The sequence below is a fragment of the Lacerta agilis genome, chromosome 17, assembly GCF_009819535.1.
Source record: "Lacerta agilis isolate rLacAgi1 chromosome 17, rLacAgi1.pri, whole genome shotgun sequence".
Lineage (NCBI taxonomy): Eukaryota > Metazoa > Chordata > Lepidosauria > Squamata > Lacertidae > Lacerta > Lacerta agilis.
This window is the reverse complement of record NC_046328.1, coordinates 32,475,481-32,492,721: the sequence shown is the minus strand read 5'-3', so window position 1 is coordinate 32,492,721 and position 17,241 is coordinate 32,475,481. Positions and strand designations below refer to the sequence as shown.

Genomic DNA, 17,241 nt, shown 5'->3' with positions numbered 1-17,241 from the left:
ACCCTTATGCCTCCTGTTTTGCATCCTGTCTAACAACCCTCCCATTCACCGAATCCTCAGACTTATTGGAGCAGCTCCAACTTCTTCTGGCTCTAGGCAGACCACTTTCTGGCACACACACCCCCCGGCCAAAGCCTGCTTTAGCGGGAGGTGGGGGGTGGTGGAGAGGCAAGCAGCAGTTTCTCCGCTGCAGCGGAGAAGCTGCTGCTCGCCCGTCCCACCCCCCGCCAAAGCCTGCTTTAGCGTAAGCCGGGGGTGGTGTAGGGGGCAAGCAGCAGCACCTCTCCGCTACAGCGGAGAAGCTGCTGCTAGCCCATCCTGCGCCCCCCCCCCGGCCAAGCAATTGCCTAGTTTGCCTTAATGGGCACGCCGGCCCTGGGGGCAGGATGCCTGCATTGCAGCAGGTTGACTAGATGAACCTTCCAACTCCATGATTCTATTGTATCCTATTCGTTCTGCAGCTGAACCGCTCTCAATATTGGGAAGTTTCTCCTGCCTAATGTTCAGCCGAAATCCGTTCCTCTGACATTTCCACTCCCTTGGTTTTAATCCTACCCCCCCCCCCCGAGAGACCTCGTCTGCCTCATGTGAGACAGCTGCTTGTGTGTATTTTATTTCCCCATTTTCATCTTTCCCCCTGTTAAAAGCACAAGAGCAACACTGTGTGTGTGTGTGTGTGTGTGTGTGTGTGTGTGTGTGTGTAATGCTGACAAGCAGGGTTGCCAACTTCTCGGCCAGTTATTGTAGGAGCTCCTCTGCGCCCACAATGTAAAAAAACAAACAAACAAAAAACACCCCATGTGAGCTCCATGCCTGTGATCAGCTTCGGCCCAGCCTCATGTTAAAGACACAGGAGCAAAGCAGCCAGGTTTACTTCCTGGTCAGTTGGCAACTCTGCAGAGGCGCCGCGATGTCGTCTTCATGTAAACAAAATTGGTAACCAAGCTTGATTGATTCTTTCGGGCTGTGTTTCCGTTTTACAATGTGTACTCACCTGCCCCCCGGTTTATTGCAGAAGTTTCTTGACGCATCTCCCCCCTCCTCGCCCCCACAACGACATCACCGCTGCGCTGCCGTATCGTGTAATTGTTGTATAGATCCGACGGGTCCTTATTATCTCAGAAGACAAATGTCGAGCGTGGCAAGCAATAATAAAAACCTGCTTGCGCCTGACGTCTCGCATGGCTTGCTCCCAAACTCTTGGCCGAGAGAGGCGTAGGAGTCCTCATTAGTTGCGGCTGCAAAGGACTTGATTCATTTTCAAGATCAGGGTGGAGGAGGAATCAATCAAGTCTCTCCACTACGAGGACATTGATCCATGAGCCCCACGTTTGCGGCGGAACATTTTAATGAGGCAAGGCCCTGGATGGAAGCGGCGGTGGGTGATCTCATTCAGGGGGGTGGGTCACCTGACAACCCGTTCAGGAAGATCCAGGGTAGGGGGCAGAAATCTGATTTGGCTCGCACCGGAAGGCGAATACTTTACTCATTCAACGCTTTCCGAAACGGTGTGCAAACAGAAACACAGCCGTCCTTCAAAATCTGGATTTTGTAGTGCCATCCTCCAGCCGAGTCAGTTATACAAAGATGCATATACTGGAATGAAGCGTGCCTAAGAATGCATATAATAACAAAGACGGGATACAGAAACACATTATATTGCAGAAATATAATCCTTGTGGAAATTTCTGTGCATTTGGCAAGGCTGCGTGCAGAACAAATGTGTATATTACGCGAAAGGTCCATTTTTTCAGGAACAGGGACAGCGAGGTCAGTGACAGAGGTCCTGAGAGGTTGAAATGTTCCGCAACCGGCACTGGAATGTTGACATTTCTGAGGTCGGATCCACCTGTCCGTTTCTCCTGTTGCATACGGACCATCCTTTTTGCCCTTTTGAGGAAGGGGGTTCGTGGCAGGGGAGAGGAGGGGAATCGATCTCATTGTGTGCCGAGCGGGTAAATGAACCTTTGCCCCTGTGGATGACACGCTGAGGTCTGGTAACCGTGTTGCTGTGGGAATGTTTTGGGATGCAGGAGAGGATATATTGTTTAAGATAACCTATTCCAACTTGTGCTTACAAGTCCCAGAAATTAGCAGAGTTCTCATTCCCCTTTTAAACACACACAGGCAGCAGATAGCTTGCTCAGGTTTGTTAAAACCTTGTAATAAATGTCCTGGTATTTTCCCCTTTAATCCCTCTCAAAATAAGACAATACACAGTCTTCCATAAAAGCATAAAACGTTTACTCACGAGAAATCACCTGTTCACAATTGGATCCCAGAGGCAGGCTTAAACTTAGTAAAAGTAACATTTACTCAGGATACTGTTCCATAAGGGAAAAACAGTCCCATTTGTGTTCTCTTGTTGTTCCTTTGTCCAAAAAGAGAGAGAGAGGTAGATGGAGTGTGGTCCCTGTGGTTTTGTGTTAACCTGCCCAGGTGAGACAACACCCATCTCCTGTTACACAGAGGAAGTCATCCCAGCCCAGGGGAAACAGCAAGTTCCTACTGGCTGGCCTAGAGTTCCCTTTCTATGTCCACTCTAGCAATGTTGTGTTTGACTGCTCCTGCGTTTTACATCCCACAGTTGCCAGAGTTGGCCCAAGGTCAGAGTTGCCAGCTGGGTCTCCATTTCCCATCAGCCCCAGCCAGCACAGCCAACCATCAGGGCTGATGGGAGTTGGAGTCCAGCAACATCTGGAAGGCTATGTATGGGTTCTTCACCCTTGTCCTAGACACACATCCCAGCCAATCAGGGATCATTCATTTAAATGCGTTTGCAGAGTTGTGAAGCAGGGAATGCCCCCCACCCCACCCAGCTGTTGTGGGATTCCAACACTCATCAGCCCCAGCCAGCATGACCAATGGTCAGGGTGTTGGTGCAGTTTCACTCATGTTTCCAAATTGTGCCAAGTGCTTGGTCCGTATCTTGAGCAGCTCCTCTCCCACGGTTGGATTATGTTTAGAGTTAGCACACCAGCTAAATTGGGTGGCTTAGAAACTGTCCTTGACTCTTCCACCCTCCTTGGCTGCATTTAGCAGCATCAGGAGCACCAAGAAGAAGTTTTGCTCACTGCAAGGTATCAGCAGAGAAGTGGAAGGTCACGTGTGGTTCAAGATAGCATGGTGAGCGCCAAGAAAATTAGTGCTAATACGCCCAGGAACCTCACCAAAATGCTGGAGAGGGTGCACCTCCACAGGCACATGCTTCCACATGTGGTGAGAGTGCCCCAAAATCCAAACATTCTGGACAACAACCACACGAGAAATATGTAAAATAACCAAGCAAGTGTTAGAAACCACCCCAGAATTGGTCTTACTAAACATCTTCCAAGACAATAATGCCCACTTACAACACAAAGAACTCATAACCCATCTACTCTCAGCAGCCAGAAACATCATAACCAGACACTGGAAATACCTGTCAGGAGTAAACATGGACCAATGGTACCAAGTAGTATGGGAAACAGCCCTACTAGAAGAACTAACCAGTAAGCTGAAACTGACACGGGGACAAACAGAAGAAGACACCTTCACCCCGGTATGGTTCCCCTTCATCACACACACAGCCCAACAAGACAACGACAAAAATCTACCGACAGCATGCAAATCAATATGGCTAACCTGATCCAAAACGCCCACTAACCCCACTCACACAGGAAACCAAAGATCACCACAGCCAACCACAAATGAACAATCACACCCTACGCCAATCCCGACCTCTCTCACCACCAAAGAAACACAAGCGAACAACAGAGAACCTACACAATCAATGATGACACCAAACCCTACATATATTAAGGAAAATAGAAACATCGTATGACCTAATCGTCAGGGATGATGGGATTTGTAGTCCATGGGGAGGACCCCATGGGTTTGAATGTCCACTGCTTCTTTCCTCAAAGGGTGTCCGGAACAAGTGTGTCCTCAGTGCCCATTCAGAGGCCTGCGCGGAAGGAACCATCTGCACTCCTGAGAGAGGGAATTCCATATCTGTGGAGCCACCACCAAGAAGGCCCTCTCTTTTCATTCCTAGCTGCAGGGGGCGCTCTAGAGAGCAACCCAGTCTGCGGCAGCAGAGCTGCAGGTCCTGTAATCTGGATGAATTTCCTGCTTCTGGCAGGATGTGATTAATCCTAATCCTCTGGAGGAATCCATGATTATGGTTTTGTCCATCCCTTATGTAATCACCCACATGTCAGAAGCCTGCGCTTGGCAGAGGGAGCCAGAGTAAATAGGTCAGGGAACAGAGTGTGTGAGGAATGGGGGGGCGGGGGGCACAACAGAACGACTGGTAGAAATGAGGCAAGATTTACTTAGAGGTGATGGTAGTTTGGGGGGTGTTGTTGTTAAATTAATCTCCCTACCTACACCAACAAAAAATAATTTAAAACAATGACCTACTGGAAAACTTCTATGGATATATATAAACCAATGGCTTTCAGAAATATAAAATCCTATAAAGCCGGCAGGATTTGCTCAATCCAGGCCTTTTCTTTAGGACATTTAGATAGAATCATAGAATTGCAGAGTTGGAAGGGACCCTGAGGGTCATCCAGTCCAACCCCCTGCAAGGCAGGAATGTCAACTGAAGCATCCATGACAGATGGCCATCCAACCTCTGCTTAGAAACCTCCAAGGAAGGAGAGTCCACAGCATCTGGAGGGCCGCAGGATTTGCTCAATCCAGGCCTTTTCTTTAGGACATTTACATAGAATAATAGAATTGGATAGTTGGAAGGGATTCCAAAGTTAATTTAGTCCAACCTCCTGCAACGCCGGAATCACAGCTAAATTCCAGAACATCATAAATTCTCCTGCCTGCCCCTCCAATATGTCCTATAATACATCCTTGCTCGGACCTGCACTTTTAGAATTTTGGATCATTACGTAGGGGAAAGACAGCCATGTGCCATTTTTTTTTTTGCCATATCAACTGCCAAACTGACAGTGGCACTAAACCATCTCAGTTATTCTGGCAACCTGCATCCTTGCTTCCTGGCCAAAGCCAGCAGTCCTTTTGCCATCTTTTGCTCCTCCGTTTCACACCACCTACAAGCGAGCGAGGCAGAAATTCAACAGGTCAGGCTTTCCCCTTCCACAGCACAGAGTCACACTGATGAGTGAAGCTTCTCCACTTGCATTTACGCCTGCCAGGAGGCCTTTAAAAGACACAGGAGTCCTGCTGGGAAAGGACAAAGCTAACAACCGGTTTTTTTTCCTTTCCCCATCTCACAAAACAAAACAAAACCACCAGGAGAGTTGCCAATAAACCTTCTTGTGCCTTGGTGTGTCCAGAGAGCAAGATTTCAGAGCATGGAAACGGATCTACTTGCTTCCTGCCAGAGTTCTTGTGGTGCTTTCAGAGGCAAGGCCCTCCCAAGCCAGCTTTTAAGACACAAAACGAAGATGAAATCAATTCATTAAAAGGATAATGAGCCTAGCAACACTCTCGAGTCCAGCACAGCAAGTCCAACAGAAACAATTCCGAACAATTTAAAGCAGAGAAAGCAACAGCAAAATCAATAGCAGAGAAAGCAACAGCAACTTTTAACTCAGGGTTGAAGAGTCTCAAGTGCTGCAGTGGGGCAAATGCACCCCCCCCCAATCCTTTTTATCAGGCCCCCGGGACTCTCCTAGATCAAACCTGCTTCACGTACTCCTCAGGTTTTTTTGGCTGGCTGGACTTTATCCTTGAACTGCGACAACGCCACGTGCATACCCTCCAACATTTCTCCAATGAAAAAAGGGACATCCCATTCCATAATGGTAATTCTACTATTTATACCCCACACATCTTGCTAGGGTGCCCCAGTTACTCTGGGCGGCTTCCGACATATATAAAAACATAGTAAAACATTAAACATTTTTTTAAAAAAACCTTCCCTATACAGGATTGCCTTCAGACGGCTCGGGGGGTCGGATAACTCCATACCCTCCAACACTTCTCCAATAAAAATAGGGACATCCTAAGGACACCCCACTTTTTGAACCTGGCCCCTCCCACCACAAGTATGCGGGAGGCCCCAGAATGTTTTCCATGAGGAAAATGTGGCCCTCGTGCTGAGGGAAGTTACCCCAGCCCTCCTTGAACTAGCAGGGATTTTCAAGGCCTGCTGAAAAGTGGGTGAGGAAGGTGCTGAGATGGCCAACTCTCTCGCAGGATAGAATTTCACTAGTACAGGGTCCATCGGAAAGGGCTGCCTGATTTTCTCTGTGCCCCAAACTCCTGTAGTTAAGTCACTGATGGTTAAATTGGCAAGCTTAACTGGCAGAAGAACAAGCTGGCTCATTTAATATGGCAATTAACTTGATAGAGGGGCAAACTGGCTCATTTTAATATGGCAACCTTAACTGGCAAAAGGCACGATCTTGATCCCTGATTTCCACCTCCCTCCCAATAACACTGATTAAAAGGTAAAGGGACCCCTGACCATCAGTCCAGTCGTGTCTGACTCTGGGGTTGCGGATCTCATCTCGCTTTATTGGCTGAGGGAGCCGGCACACAGCTTCCGGGTCATGTGGCCAGCATGACAAAGCCGCTTCTGGCGAACCAGAGCAGCGCACGGAAACGCCGTTTACCTTCCCGCTGGAGTGGTCCCTATTTATCTACTTGCACTTTGATGTGCTTTCGAACTGTTAGGTGGGCAGGAGCTGGGACCGAGCAACGGGAGCTCACCCTGTGGCAGGGATTCGTACCGCCGACCTTCTGATCAGCAAGCCCTAGACTCTGTGGTTTAACCCACAGCACCACCTGGGTCACGAAAGCTCATACCAAGAACAAACTTAGTTGGTCTCTAAGGTGCTACTGGAAGGAATTTTTTATTTTGTTTTGAATATGGCAGACCAACACAGCTGCCTACCTGTAACTGGGTCACACTGATTACTTTGCTTCAAAAGTGTGTGTGTGTGTGTGTGTGTGTGTGTGTGTGTGTGTGAAGCCTTGGAACATCATTAAATGTTTTCTGAAGAAAGCAAAGATCAAATTGTCAAAAGGATAAATGGATACAGATTAACGTACAAGGCAAGGGAATTTAGCCAGAGGGAAACTTAAGGCAGGGCGGGAGGGGGGAGCTGGACAGGTAAGTGGGTGGATGACAAACACATCTTCTCTTTTCTTGCCTTTTAATTGCTGCCTCAGAGACAGAAACCAACCACTGAGCTGTTTAGGGCAACCTACATTCTCACCCCTACCTGGAAATGCCATTGGGGTCTGAACCTGAGACCTTCTACATTTAAAAAACAGTGGCTCTGGCACTGACCCACGACCATTTCCTTTAAAAAATTAAGAAGGATATTTATAAGCTAGAAGGTGTGCAGAGGAGGGCAACCAAGATTGGCTGAGAGCAGGGGTCAGCAACCTTTTTCAGCAGGGGGCCGGTCCACTGTCCCTCAGATCATGTGGGGGGGCCAGACTATATTTTGAAAGGGGGCGGATGAACAAATTCCTATGCCCCACAAATAACCCAGAGATGCATTTTAAATAAAAGGACACATTCTACTCATGTAAAAACATGCTGATTCCTGGACCGTCCGTGGGCCGCATTGAGAAGGTGAATGGGCTGCATCCGGCCCCTGGGCCTTATGTTGCCTACCCCTGGCTAAGATTCTGGAAACCAAGCCTTATGAGGAACAGTTGATGGAGCTGGGTATGTTTAGCCTGGAAAAGAGGAGACTGCAGGAGATATGATAGCCGTCTTCAAATATCTCAAGGGCTGTCTCATAGAAGATGGAGCAAGATTGTTTTCTCCTGCTTTGGAGGGTAGGACCTGAACCAATGGCCTCCAGTTACAACAAAGGAGATTCCAACTAAACATCAGGAAAAACTTTCTGACAACTGTTTGACAGTGGAGTGGACTCCCTCGGGAGGTGGTGGGCTCTCAAAGGAGGTTTTAAAGCAGAGGTTGGATGGCCATCTGTCATGGATTCTTTAGCTGAGGGTTGGACTAAATGACCCTCTGGGTCCCTTCCAACTCTACAGTTCTGTGACTCTAAGGTTCTAGTCCTCGTGGTTCTGAATAAAGGGCTGCTTTACAGAGGGACATAGGTAGTTGCTTCATACCGAAGCAGACCATTGATCCATCTAGCTCAGAATTACCTACACTCACTGGCAGCAGCTCTCCAAGGCTTCGGACAAGGGGCCTCTCCTAGCCCTACCTGAGGATTGAACCCAGGCCCTTCTGTATGCAAAGCAAGTGTTCTAGACATTCAAGACAGGAGGGCATAGGGAGGGAGGGAGAATGAAGACAGATAAACAAGGCCAGGATTTATAAGTGCTTTTGGACACAACGACGCTCTCCAGCAATGATTAATTCTAATAATAACAGGACAGAATAATAGCAGATCATTAGGCTCAGAGATGCTCGGGGAGGCACATCAGAATCAACAGTTATTGGGCGGGGGAGCGAGCTAATTCCCAGCCCATTCTGCTCCCAGCAAAGCGCTGGGCCCCCGGCCAAGATGATGGATGAGACTCTCTGCTCAATCTAATGCCTCCCGCCGCTTGCCAAAATTGCAATTTGCAGAGTAAACCTCTGATAAATAGTCAACCAGAGCCCCCTCCCCTCTCCTGCTTAAGCACCCCACGTGCCCACCCATGGGGGCTGCCAACAGCAATTTTGCACCCAGCTGTGTGCCTAGCTCTCTTCCCCACACCCACCCACCACTTCCACATGCCTCCCCCCCTGCCTGTGGGGACATAGGCTGGTGGGGGGGGCACCTCACTCCCCTCTCTTCCCAAGACACCCCCCCCCGCCTGCCTCGCCAGCCACGGGAAGCTGACAGGCTGGCTCTCTCTCCTGCTAAGCCAGAGGAAGGAAGGCATCGGGCTTCAGCACTGTGGACAGCTCCTGTGGCTCTGAGCTCTCTCGTCTCTCTCTCTCTCTCTCTCTCTCTCTCTCTCTCTCTCTCTCTCTCTCCCAGCCCTGAGCTTTCAGCTTGTTCTTTGGGATCCTTGTCCACAATGGACCGCTCCCAATTGGGCTCGGTGGCCTTCCTGCTCTGCCTGATTTGGGCGGCACACAGAAGCCTCGCCACAGCTAGCCGGGCACCCCAGGAGTTTCCTTTCAAGCACGCCTACCAGGCGCACGAGAAAGAGCTGGTGAGTAGAAAGAGGCGAGGTCTGCGCCGCAAAAGCGCACGCGGGGTGGTCCCCGTCCGTGGGCTGCCACGGTGCAAGGGGGCAGCGGATAAATTGCGCCCGGTGGGCAGGTTGCGCAGAGGGATTCGAGAGCCCCATCGGCAAACCTCCCTGGCATAATTGTAGCGTGGGGAGGGGTCCCCCAGCGCAGGGTCATCTAAGTCGAACCTCCTCTGCCATGCGGGAAAAGAATTTGAAAACCTCCCAGCAGAGTTCTGAGTTAGTCCGTTCCCCTGTGGAATGGCTCTTCCCGTCAGAAAGTCGTCCCCCCCCAAAAAAATAAATGTTTAGTCGGAATCAGCAGCCCTTCGAGATATTTGGAGGTGACTATCTCATGACACCGACGCCCAAAGGGGGGGGCACCCAAGGATATCCACCGCCAGGGCAAAACAGAAGTCCGCTTATTGGATTTGTGGTATAGAGCAGAACCAGTGGGATGGGTTGCGCATCCCTATATTGGGGAGAAGGTGGGCTAAAAATGCGAAGAAGAAGAAGAAGAAGAAGAAGAAGAAGAAGAAGAAGAAGAAGAAGAAGAAGAAGAAGAAGAAGGACCTGTCTTATAGAATGTAGGAAACTGCCTTATACAGAGTCAGACCAGTGGTCCAACTAGGTTAGTATTGCATACTCTGACTGGCAGCAGCTCTCCAGGGTTTGAGGCATGGGGTTTCCCAAGCTCTCCCTAGAGATGCTGGGGATTTGAACCTGGTACCTTCTGCATGCAAAGCAACTGCTCCGCAGTCCTTCTCCTAAAGAATTAAGTGAGATTTCCATCTCCATGGTTCTGGATAAAGGGCTGAATTTAAAAGGAACATGTATTATAGTGAGTCCAGTCATTGGTCCATCTAGCTCAGTATTGTCTACACTGACCGGCAGTAGCTCTCCAGGGTTTTAGGCAGGGGACAATCCCAACCTTACCAGAAAATGCCAGGGATTGAATGGGGAACGTCTACCACTCAGCTTCATGCCCTTCAGAGATGGAGTCTGTGTACCTTTGGTCCGCGCCAGCAAAGCACTTCTTAGGCCAGTAGCCATGATGGTTAAGAATGGAGCCTCCAATCTCAGAGGCAGTCTACCTCTGCAACACAAAAATGGACCTTTTCTACTGTGGCTCCCAGCACATGGAATGCTCTCCCCAGGGAGGCTTGGGTGGCACCTTCATTAAGCGCCAGGCGAAAATGTTACTCTTTAACCAGGCCTTTGGCTGATTGACATTCAATGCCCTTTCAAAATGTGTTGGGGTGGGATTATTGAGTTGTTCTTGTTTCGATTATGTATTTTGTGTTTTCATATTGTGTTTTTTGTTGTTGTTGAGAACCTGCCTGAGTCCTGCAGGCATAGGACAGTTTACCAACTTAATAAATAAGAATAACAATATCCCATAGGCTAAGAGTGTGGAACCTGTGGTCCTCCGTACATTGATGGGCTCAAACTCCCATGAGATGAGCCCCCATCTGGAATGGGCCAATAATAAGGCATTGTGATGACTGGAGTCCAGCCCCATCTGGAGAGCCAAAGGTTCCCCATCCTTTCCAGCTGACCTCTGTAGGAGACAGGATACTGGGCTCGATGGACCTTAGTTCAGATCCGCCAGGGTTCTTCTCGCACTCTAGCCGTGGGTCAGCGAATACCAGTCTACTGGGATGTGCAAGGGAGGAGAGGGCTATGTTCTTCATTTGCTCCAATTTCAGAGCTGCCACCGCAGCTAGAGTAAGACAGTGTGGTTTAGTGGTTAGAGTAGAGCTGGGAGATCAGGATTCAAATCCCCTCTCAGCCATGAAGCTCGCTGGACAACTGCCTCCCAGCCCCTCCTACCTCACAGGGTTGTTGTGTTGGGATTAAATGAGGAGGAAAATGTACACCGCCTCGGTCTTCTTGGAGGGAAAGGTGGGGATATAAATGCGAACCAGACGTCAATCAGGAATCGGTCCAAGTCTTTAGGAGAGCGTGAGGACAAAGGAAGCCAGCAATATCATCTGAGGGGCTGGGAGAATGACAGCAGACCGAGCACGCTTGCACAGGGAAGAGCATAGCTCTTAGAACCGGATCAGAGTCTGATAGCAGTTTCTGACCGGTAAGAGCAAACACGACTAGGTCGCCACCTCCCCTTCTCCGCTATCTTATCTGCAAGCGAGAACCAGGCTTTGAGAGGAAAACAGAGCTGGCAGCCAGGGATCCAGAGACATATTTTAGCATGCGGTTTTAGGTGTTTATTCCGCCAGGAGATGAAACATGCTGGATCAGAAACTGCTTTGAAGATGCATCTGTCTTAGACCAAGTTTGCCAGGCGGCCACAGGAAGCAGAGATAGAGGGGTGGGGGTGGGACTCTGCTGCCAGAAAGGAAAACACCGTTCAAAACCGCTTGTACCACCAGGACCCATCACATGGAACCAATTGCATCATTTATTGGATATGAGCCAAACAAGACCAGAAGATGCTCCCCCCTCTTGCTGAGGAACAGGATGCTCTGCTAATATCCAGACCTGACATACTTAATCTGTTAGATTCATCAATGTAAACATTTGCTATTGACCGGGGGGGGGGGAGAATCCTATTAAAATGTGAGAGAGAGGGGGGGGCGGGGATCAGAGTTGGGAGAAGGTTCAAGGATCATCTAGTCTGACCCCCTGGACATCTGCAATATTTTTTCCAGGGAGGTGGGCATAAAAATTGGGACAGGTGAAAAGTAAAATACTGAAATTAAAGAGCAGTTGAGTTTTTAATTATTTCTCATGCAATTTGAACGTGTTGGTTCAGGTCCTATGTTCTGGGGAAACAGAACAAGTTTGCTCTAAACTAAGAAAGAGCTCTTCAAATATTTGAAGATGGTAATGGACCGTAATGAGAACAGAGGATGTTCCTTTATATCAAGTAAGATCATTGCTCCATGTGGCTCAGTATTGTCTACACTGACCGGCAGGGTCACTCCAGGGTTTCAGGCCAGGTTCACTCCCAGCCTTACCCAGAGATGCTGGGGGATTGATCCTGGGGCCTTCCGCATGCAAGATGCAGGCTCTACCAATGAGCCACGCCCCTTTCTCCAGTTGTCGCTTCTCTAGGCTATGTGCATCAAATGCCACAAACCTCTGGACATTCCCCATCTGAGCAACATTCCATCTATTCCAGCATTATGCTGCCACAGCAGCCAATCAGAAGCCCCTGAGAAGCCCTTCCATGTCAGACTAACATTCCAGCTAACCTAACATTCCGCTGCCACAGCAGCCAATCAGAAGCCCCTGAGAAGCCCTTCTGCATCAGAACAACATTCCATCTAGCCCAGCATTCCGCTGCCACAGTAGCCAATCAGAAGCCTCCAAGAAGCCCTTCTGCATCAGAACAACATTCCATCTAGCCCAGCATTCCGCTGCCACAGCAGCCAATCAGAAGCCCCTGAGAAGCCCTTCTGCATCAGACCAACATTTTAGCTAGTCCAGCATTTCACTGACCACAGCAGCCAATCAGAAGCTGCTAAGAACCCCTTCCGCATCAGAACAACATTCCATCTAGCCCAGCATTCCGCTGCCACAGCAGCCAATAAGAAGCCTCCGAGAAGCCCTTCCGCATCAGACCAACATTCCATCAAGCACAGCATTCCGCTGCCACAGCAGCCAATCAGAAGCCTCTGAGAAGCCCTTCTGCATCAGACCAACATTCCATCAAGCACAGCATTCCGCTGCCACAGCAGCCAATCAGAAGCCTCTGAGAAGCCTGCAAGCAGGGCAATAAAGAAACAGCCCTTATCCAGCTCTTGCCTCCCAGTAAGTGGTATTCAGAAGCAGGTTCCATAGAGCTATCGTTCATGAACAGTAGCCGTCGACAGGCAAATCCATGGGTTATTCATTTCATTACATTTCATTTTTCCATTTGAGTGAGTGGCCATCACAGCAGCCAATCTTGTGACAGTGAGTGGAATACAGTTCTTATGCTCAGCAACGCTGACAGGGCAGGGCTTTTGGAACACAGGTGGGTGGTACTTTCCCCCCACTGGCGTCATCAGAGTGGGAGTTCAGGGCAGAAGTCCAGGGCCCCACTCGGTGGAGTGGGCATCCAGGGTCCCCTGATACACCAGGCCTGGCTGAACACATTTTGGAGGAGGTAATGTAATGCACATTACTATCTAAAGAGTCCCCCCCCCCCAGACCATTAAGTCCAAAGTCTAACATTACCTAACTGCAAGGCTAATTCTTCACTGTGTGAAAAAAACATGCCCTGTGTCTCTCCTGAACAAAGTGTATGTGTTTCGTTGCCTTTGGAATGCTTCTTTTTCCCCGTTCTTATGGAAACCAAGCCCATTAATTGCCCTAAATATCTTGTGATTAAGAGATCCCTAAATGGACAACAGAAAAAATGTCGGGGGAAGATACAAGTTCTCACTAAGTGGGATGAAGGCAGTCCATTAGGCCAGGCCTAGGGAGCCTTTGACCCTCCAAATGTCACTGGACTACAACTCCCATCATCCCTGATCCCTGGCTGTGCTGGTTGGGGCTGGTGGGAGCTAAGAGTCTCAACACCATACAGAAGGCATCCACTTGAGGACGAGATTCTTTATTTTAAAAAAAAATGCATAGAAATGGCTCTATGAAAGATCCAACCCTCCACCGAAAAAAGTTGAGTGCATTTTTTCTTTTCAAAACCATCAAGTTTCTAGTTCTTAGGGAAAGGATGGGAAAGCTCCAACACAGCAATTGGGGCCTACAAGTTCTTGACCGTAATGTGCGCTCATTACAGCAGAAGTTGGGGGAGCCTCTGGCAACTCCAGATGTCGCTGGACTCCATCAGCCCCAGCCAGCATGGCCAATGCTCAGGGATGATGGGGGTTGTAGTCCTATAACACCTGGAGGGCCACAGGTGCACCCACCCCACCCCTGCAATAGTGACAGAGCCAAGAATAATTGTGAGCCGTAATAACCGCCTCTGGAGAGCCAGTGTGGTGTAGTGGTTAAGAGCGGTAGTCTTGTAATCTGGGGAACCGGGTTCGTGTCTCCGCTCCTCCACATGCAGCTGCTGGGTGACCTTGGGCTAGTCACACTTCTCTGAAGTCTCTCAGCCCCATTCACCTCACAGAGTGTTTGTTGTGGGGGAGGAAGGGAAAGGAGAATGTGAGCCGCTTTGAGACTCCTTCGGGTAGTGATAAAGCGGGATATCAAATCCAAACTCTTCTTCTTCTTCTTCTTATGGAAGCAGGAATCATGCCAGGTATGTCAGATGCTCTTCTCACACCTTAATAATTCCTCAACCTCTTCCTTTCCTCTCTAGCTGGATGAACTTCAGGAGGTGCTGGAGAAGCTGCAACATAAGAAGGTTTCCACTTGGGAGAAGAAATTCAACCAAGTTCCCAAGGTACCGGACACTGCCTGAATAGTTGCTGATGGATGCAGGGGATGGTGTGGCATGAGGGCCAGGGAGGGAGGGATTGGTGCGGTGTGAATGTTGGACCAGTATCACCCCACTTCACACAGGCATGGCTTCCCCCAAAGGATTCTGGGAACTGTAGTTTGTTAAGGGCCCTGAGGATTGTGAGGGGGGAAACCCCTTATCCCCCTCACAGAAACACAGTTCCCAGAGTTCCCTGGGAAGAGGGATTAATAGCAAAACTGGTCCGCCCTCCACCCTTAACAATAGTGCACCCCTTGTACAAAGACCCAGGGGAGGGCGGCGCCCATTGGGCTTGATAGGGCGTGAAGCTGGGAGGCCAACAGCAGGTGGCGCCAGAGCAAATGGCTGAGGGAACTAGAGCCACCTTGGGGCAAGTAATCCTGGCTCTGCTCTTCTCCTCCTCCCTCGACAAAGGCAGCACGAATTAAAGCACTGGGCAAAGTTTAAAGCAGGCTTCCTCAACCTCGGCCCTCCAGATGTTTTTGAGACTACAATTCCCAGCATCCCTGACCAGTGGGTCCTGCTAGCTAGGGATCATGGGAGTTGCACGCCAAAAACATCTGGAGGGCCAAGGTTGAGGAAGTCTGGTTTAAAGATACAGGTAGGTAGCCATGTTGGTCTGCCATAGTCAAAACAAAATAAAAAATAAAAAATTCCTTCCAGTAGCACCTTTAATATTTAATGCTGTATTGTTTTTAACACTCGATTGGGAGCCGCCCAGAGTGGCTGGGGATACTCAGCCAGATGGGCGGGGTACAAATAAATTATTATTATTATTATTATTATTATTATTATTATTATTATTATTATTATTAAAGCAGCTTCTGGTGACCTGTTGGGTGATCAAATTAAATTCCAGTCGCTTGTCCTCATTGGTCTGGGTGTGGTCAGGACATCTGGGAACTGTAGTTTGTTATGGGCACTGAGTTGTCGGGAGGAGAGCCTTGCTCTCCCACCTCAGAACTACAATTCCCAGAGTTCCCTGGGAAGAGGGATTGACTTTTTCAACCATCCTTTCCCCCCCCTTCTCAGTGTTCCTTCGGTGACCTGTGTGCCGTCAGGAAAGGCGCCCGGATTGGCAAGCTCTGCAACTGCCCCCGCGGATCCGCCTGCAATGCTTTCCTCCTCAAGTGCTTGTGAAATTATGGGATTTCGTGCCACATTTTCCCTCCCCACCTGTGTCGGCGACTTCCAGCTTCTTGCCTCATCGCAATGCACCAGCTCCATGAAGGGGCAGGTTACGATCCGGGGAAGTGGGCAAGCTTCAACGGAACCCTGGAGCCGGGCCGGGAAAAAAATAAAAGGGAGCTTCTGAGCATGTGCAAAGTGGGATTTATTTCCCCTGAAAATCTATGGGTAGGTGCTAAAGGGAGGGGAGAATAATTCAGGTTAAAGTAGGTGGGTGCCACATCCTGAATGGCTGGAAGACCAGGAAAAGGGAAATTGTGTATTTAAAACCCAAAAGATTCAGATGTATCCCAATAGCAAGGGAGCCTGCCTGGCGCTGAGATCCTGGACGGCAGAGGTACATTTCTCCAGCCACAATTAACACGATGGAACGTTAGCACAAGGAATGCACACCACATCACTAGCAGCAGCAAAAAGCAAGAGGTGCTTCACAATCATTTCATGATTTTATTAAATGCTAGACTGGCAGGTCGGTGTCGAGATGCCGTGGTCAGGCTTTCAGCTGCTAGCAAACCGCCCAGCCACCCTAACCATGTAGGTTCACATCCCCTCAGTGCCCATGCACTTCCCCAGAAAAGGGCTACTGAATTCCTGCCCTGTGTATTGGCTATTTAGTACCTTCTGGCTGGTCAGTGAAAGCAATAGGATGCTGTGCGTGAAACAGAGGCCTTTGGTTTCATCCAGTGGGGATGAGTAACCTAACAATGCAAACGACCCTTGGGAGATTGCTTCTAGCTACTCCCACCCTCCTTTGGGTTTCAAAGATTTGGGGCTTTTGTGCCAGGAACTCCCAGTGGCCCCTCTTAACTCAGAACATAGGAAGTCACCTTATTTTGAGTCAGGCCATTGCTCCATCTAGATCAGCTTCGTCTACACTGACCAGTAGAGTCCCTCCAGGTCTCTCTCAGCCCTACCTGGCGATGCTAGAGGTTGAACCCGAGAGCTCCTGCACTCAAAGACGAGCGGGCAGCCTGAAAAACATCACACGTTGCTTTTGATTTCATGGGTGTTCCACACACAAAAATCAGAATAAGAGGTGGGCTTGAGGCACTGGGGTTTTTGTCAATCTTGCCCACTCACAAACCGCCCCACTACGATGGAATGCCTAAATTCCCTGCCCTCTCAAGCCCAGGGCTCTGTGCACACACTTTCAAAGCGGATGACCCACCCACTCCCAAAAAAGAATCCTGGGAACTGTAGTTTTTTAAGGGTAACTGTGATGGGTAAACTACATCTCCCAGGATGCATTGGGGGAGCCCTGTGCATTAAATGTGGTGTGGTGTGTGCAGGCCAAGCTGTCAAAATGCAAAAGTTGTAGCCAAACCAAGGCATAGAGGTTTCACCAAGGTGCCCCATTCCTCCCCTTACCAGCTCTGCTCCCCAGTTTTTGTTTTTTTTCAAATGCATCATTCTGCCTGCTCTGGCCTCAGTTCCACCGAGCTAAACAGATCCAGCTGTGTCCCATTTGGCTTCTGCTGGGCCACACAAATCTGCCAGCACAGAAGAAGAAAAGAAAAACCTATCTGCCAGCACCACATACA

At 49.3% G+C, this 17,241-nt stretch overlaps 1 protein-coding gene across 1 annotated transcript; it reads left to right on the top strand.

Moving 5' to 3' along the window:
* The first annotated feature begins 8,903 nt into the window (after positions 1-8,903).
* Positions 8,904-15,719, top strand: LOC117061826 (cocaine- and amphetamine-regulated transcript protein-like). The gene is made up of 3 exons (XM_033174807.1): positions 8,904-9,099; positions 14,393-14,476; positions 15,545-15,719. Exons 1-3 carry the CDS (start codon positions 8,962-8,964, stop codon positions 15,650-15,652), a joined length of 330 nt encoding a protein of 109 aa, XP_033030698.1. The 5' UTR covers positions 8,904-8,961; the 3' UTR covers positions 15,653-15,719.
* Positions 15,720-17,241: the final 1,522 nt, after the last annotated feature.

Excerpts from the sequence above, each read along its gene's own strand:
- LOC117061826 (XM_033174807.1), top strand. The coding sequence starts at position 8,962 with ATGGACCGCTCCCAATTGGGCTCGGTGGCCTTCCTGCTCTGCCTGATT. Across the intron at positions 9,100-14,392 it reads AGGCGCACGAGAAAGAGCTG|CTGGATGAACTTCAGGAGGT; the intron begins GTGAGTAGAAAG and ends TTTCCTCTCTAG. Across the intron at positions 14,477-15,544 it reads AATTCAACCAAGTTCCCAAG|TGTTCCTTCGGTGACCTGTG; the intron begins GTACCGGACACT and ends CCCCCTTCTCAG.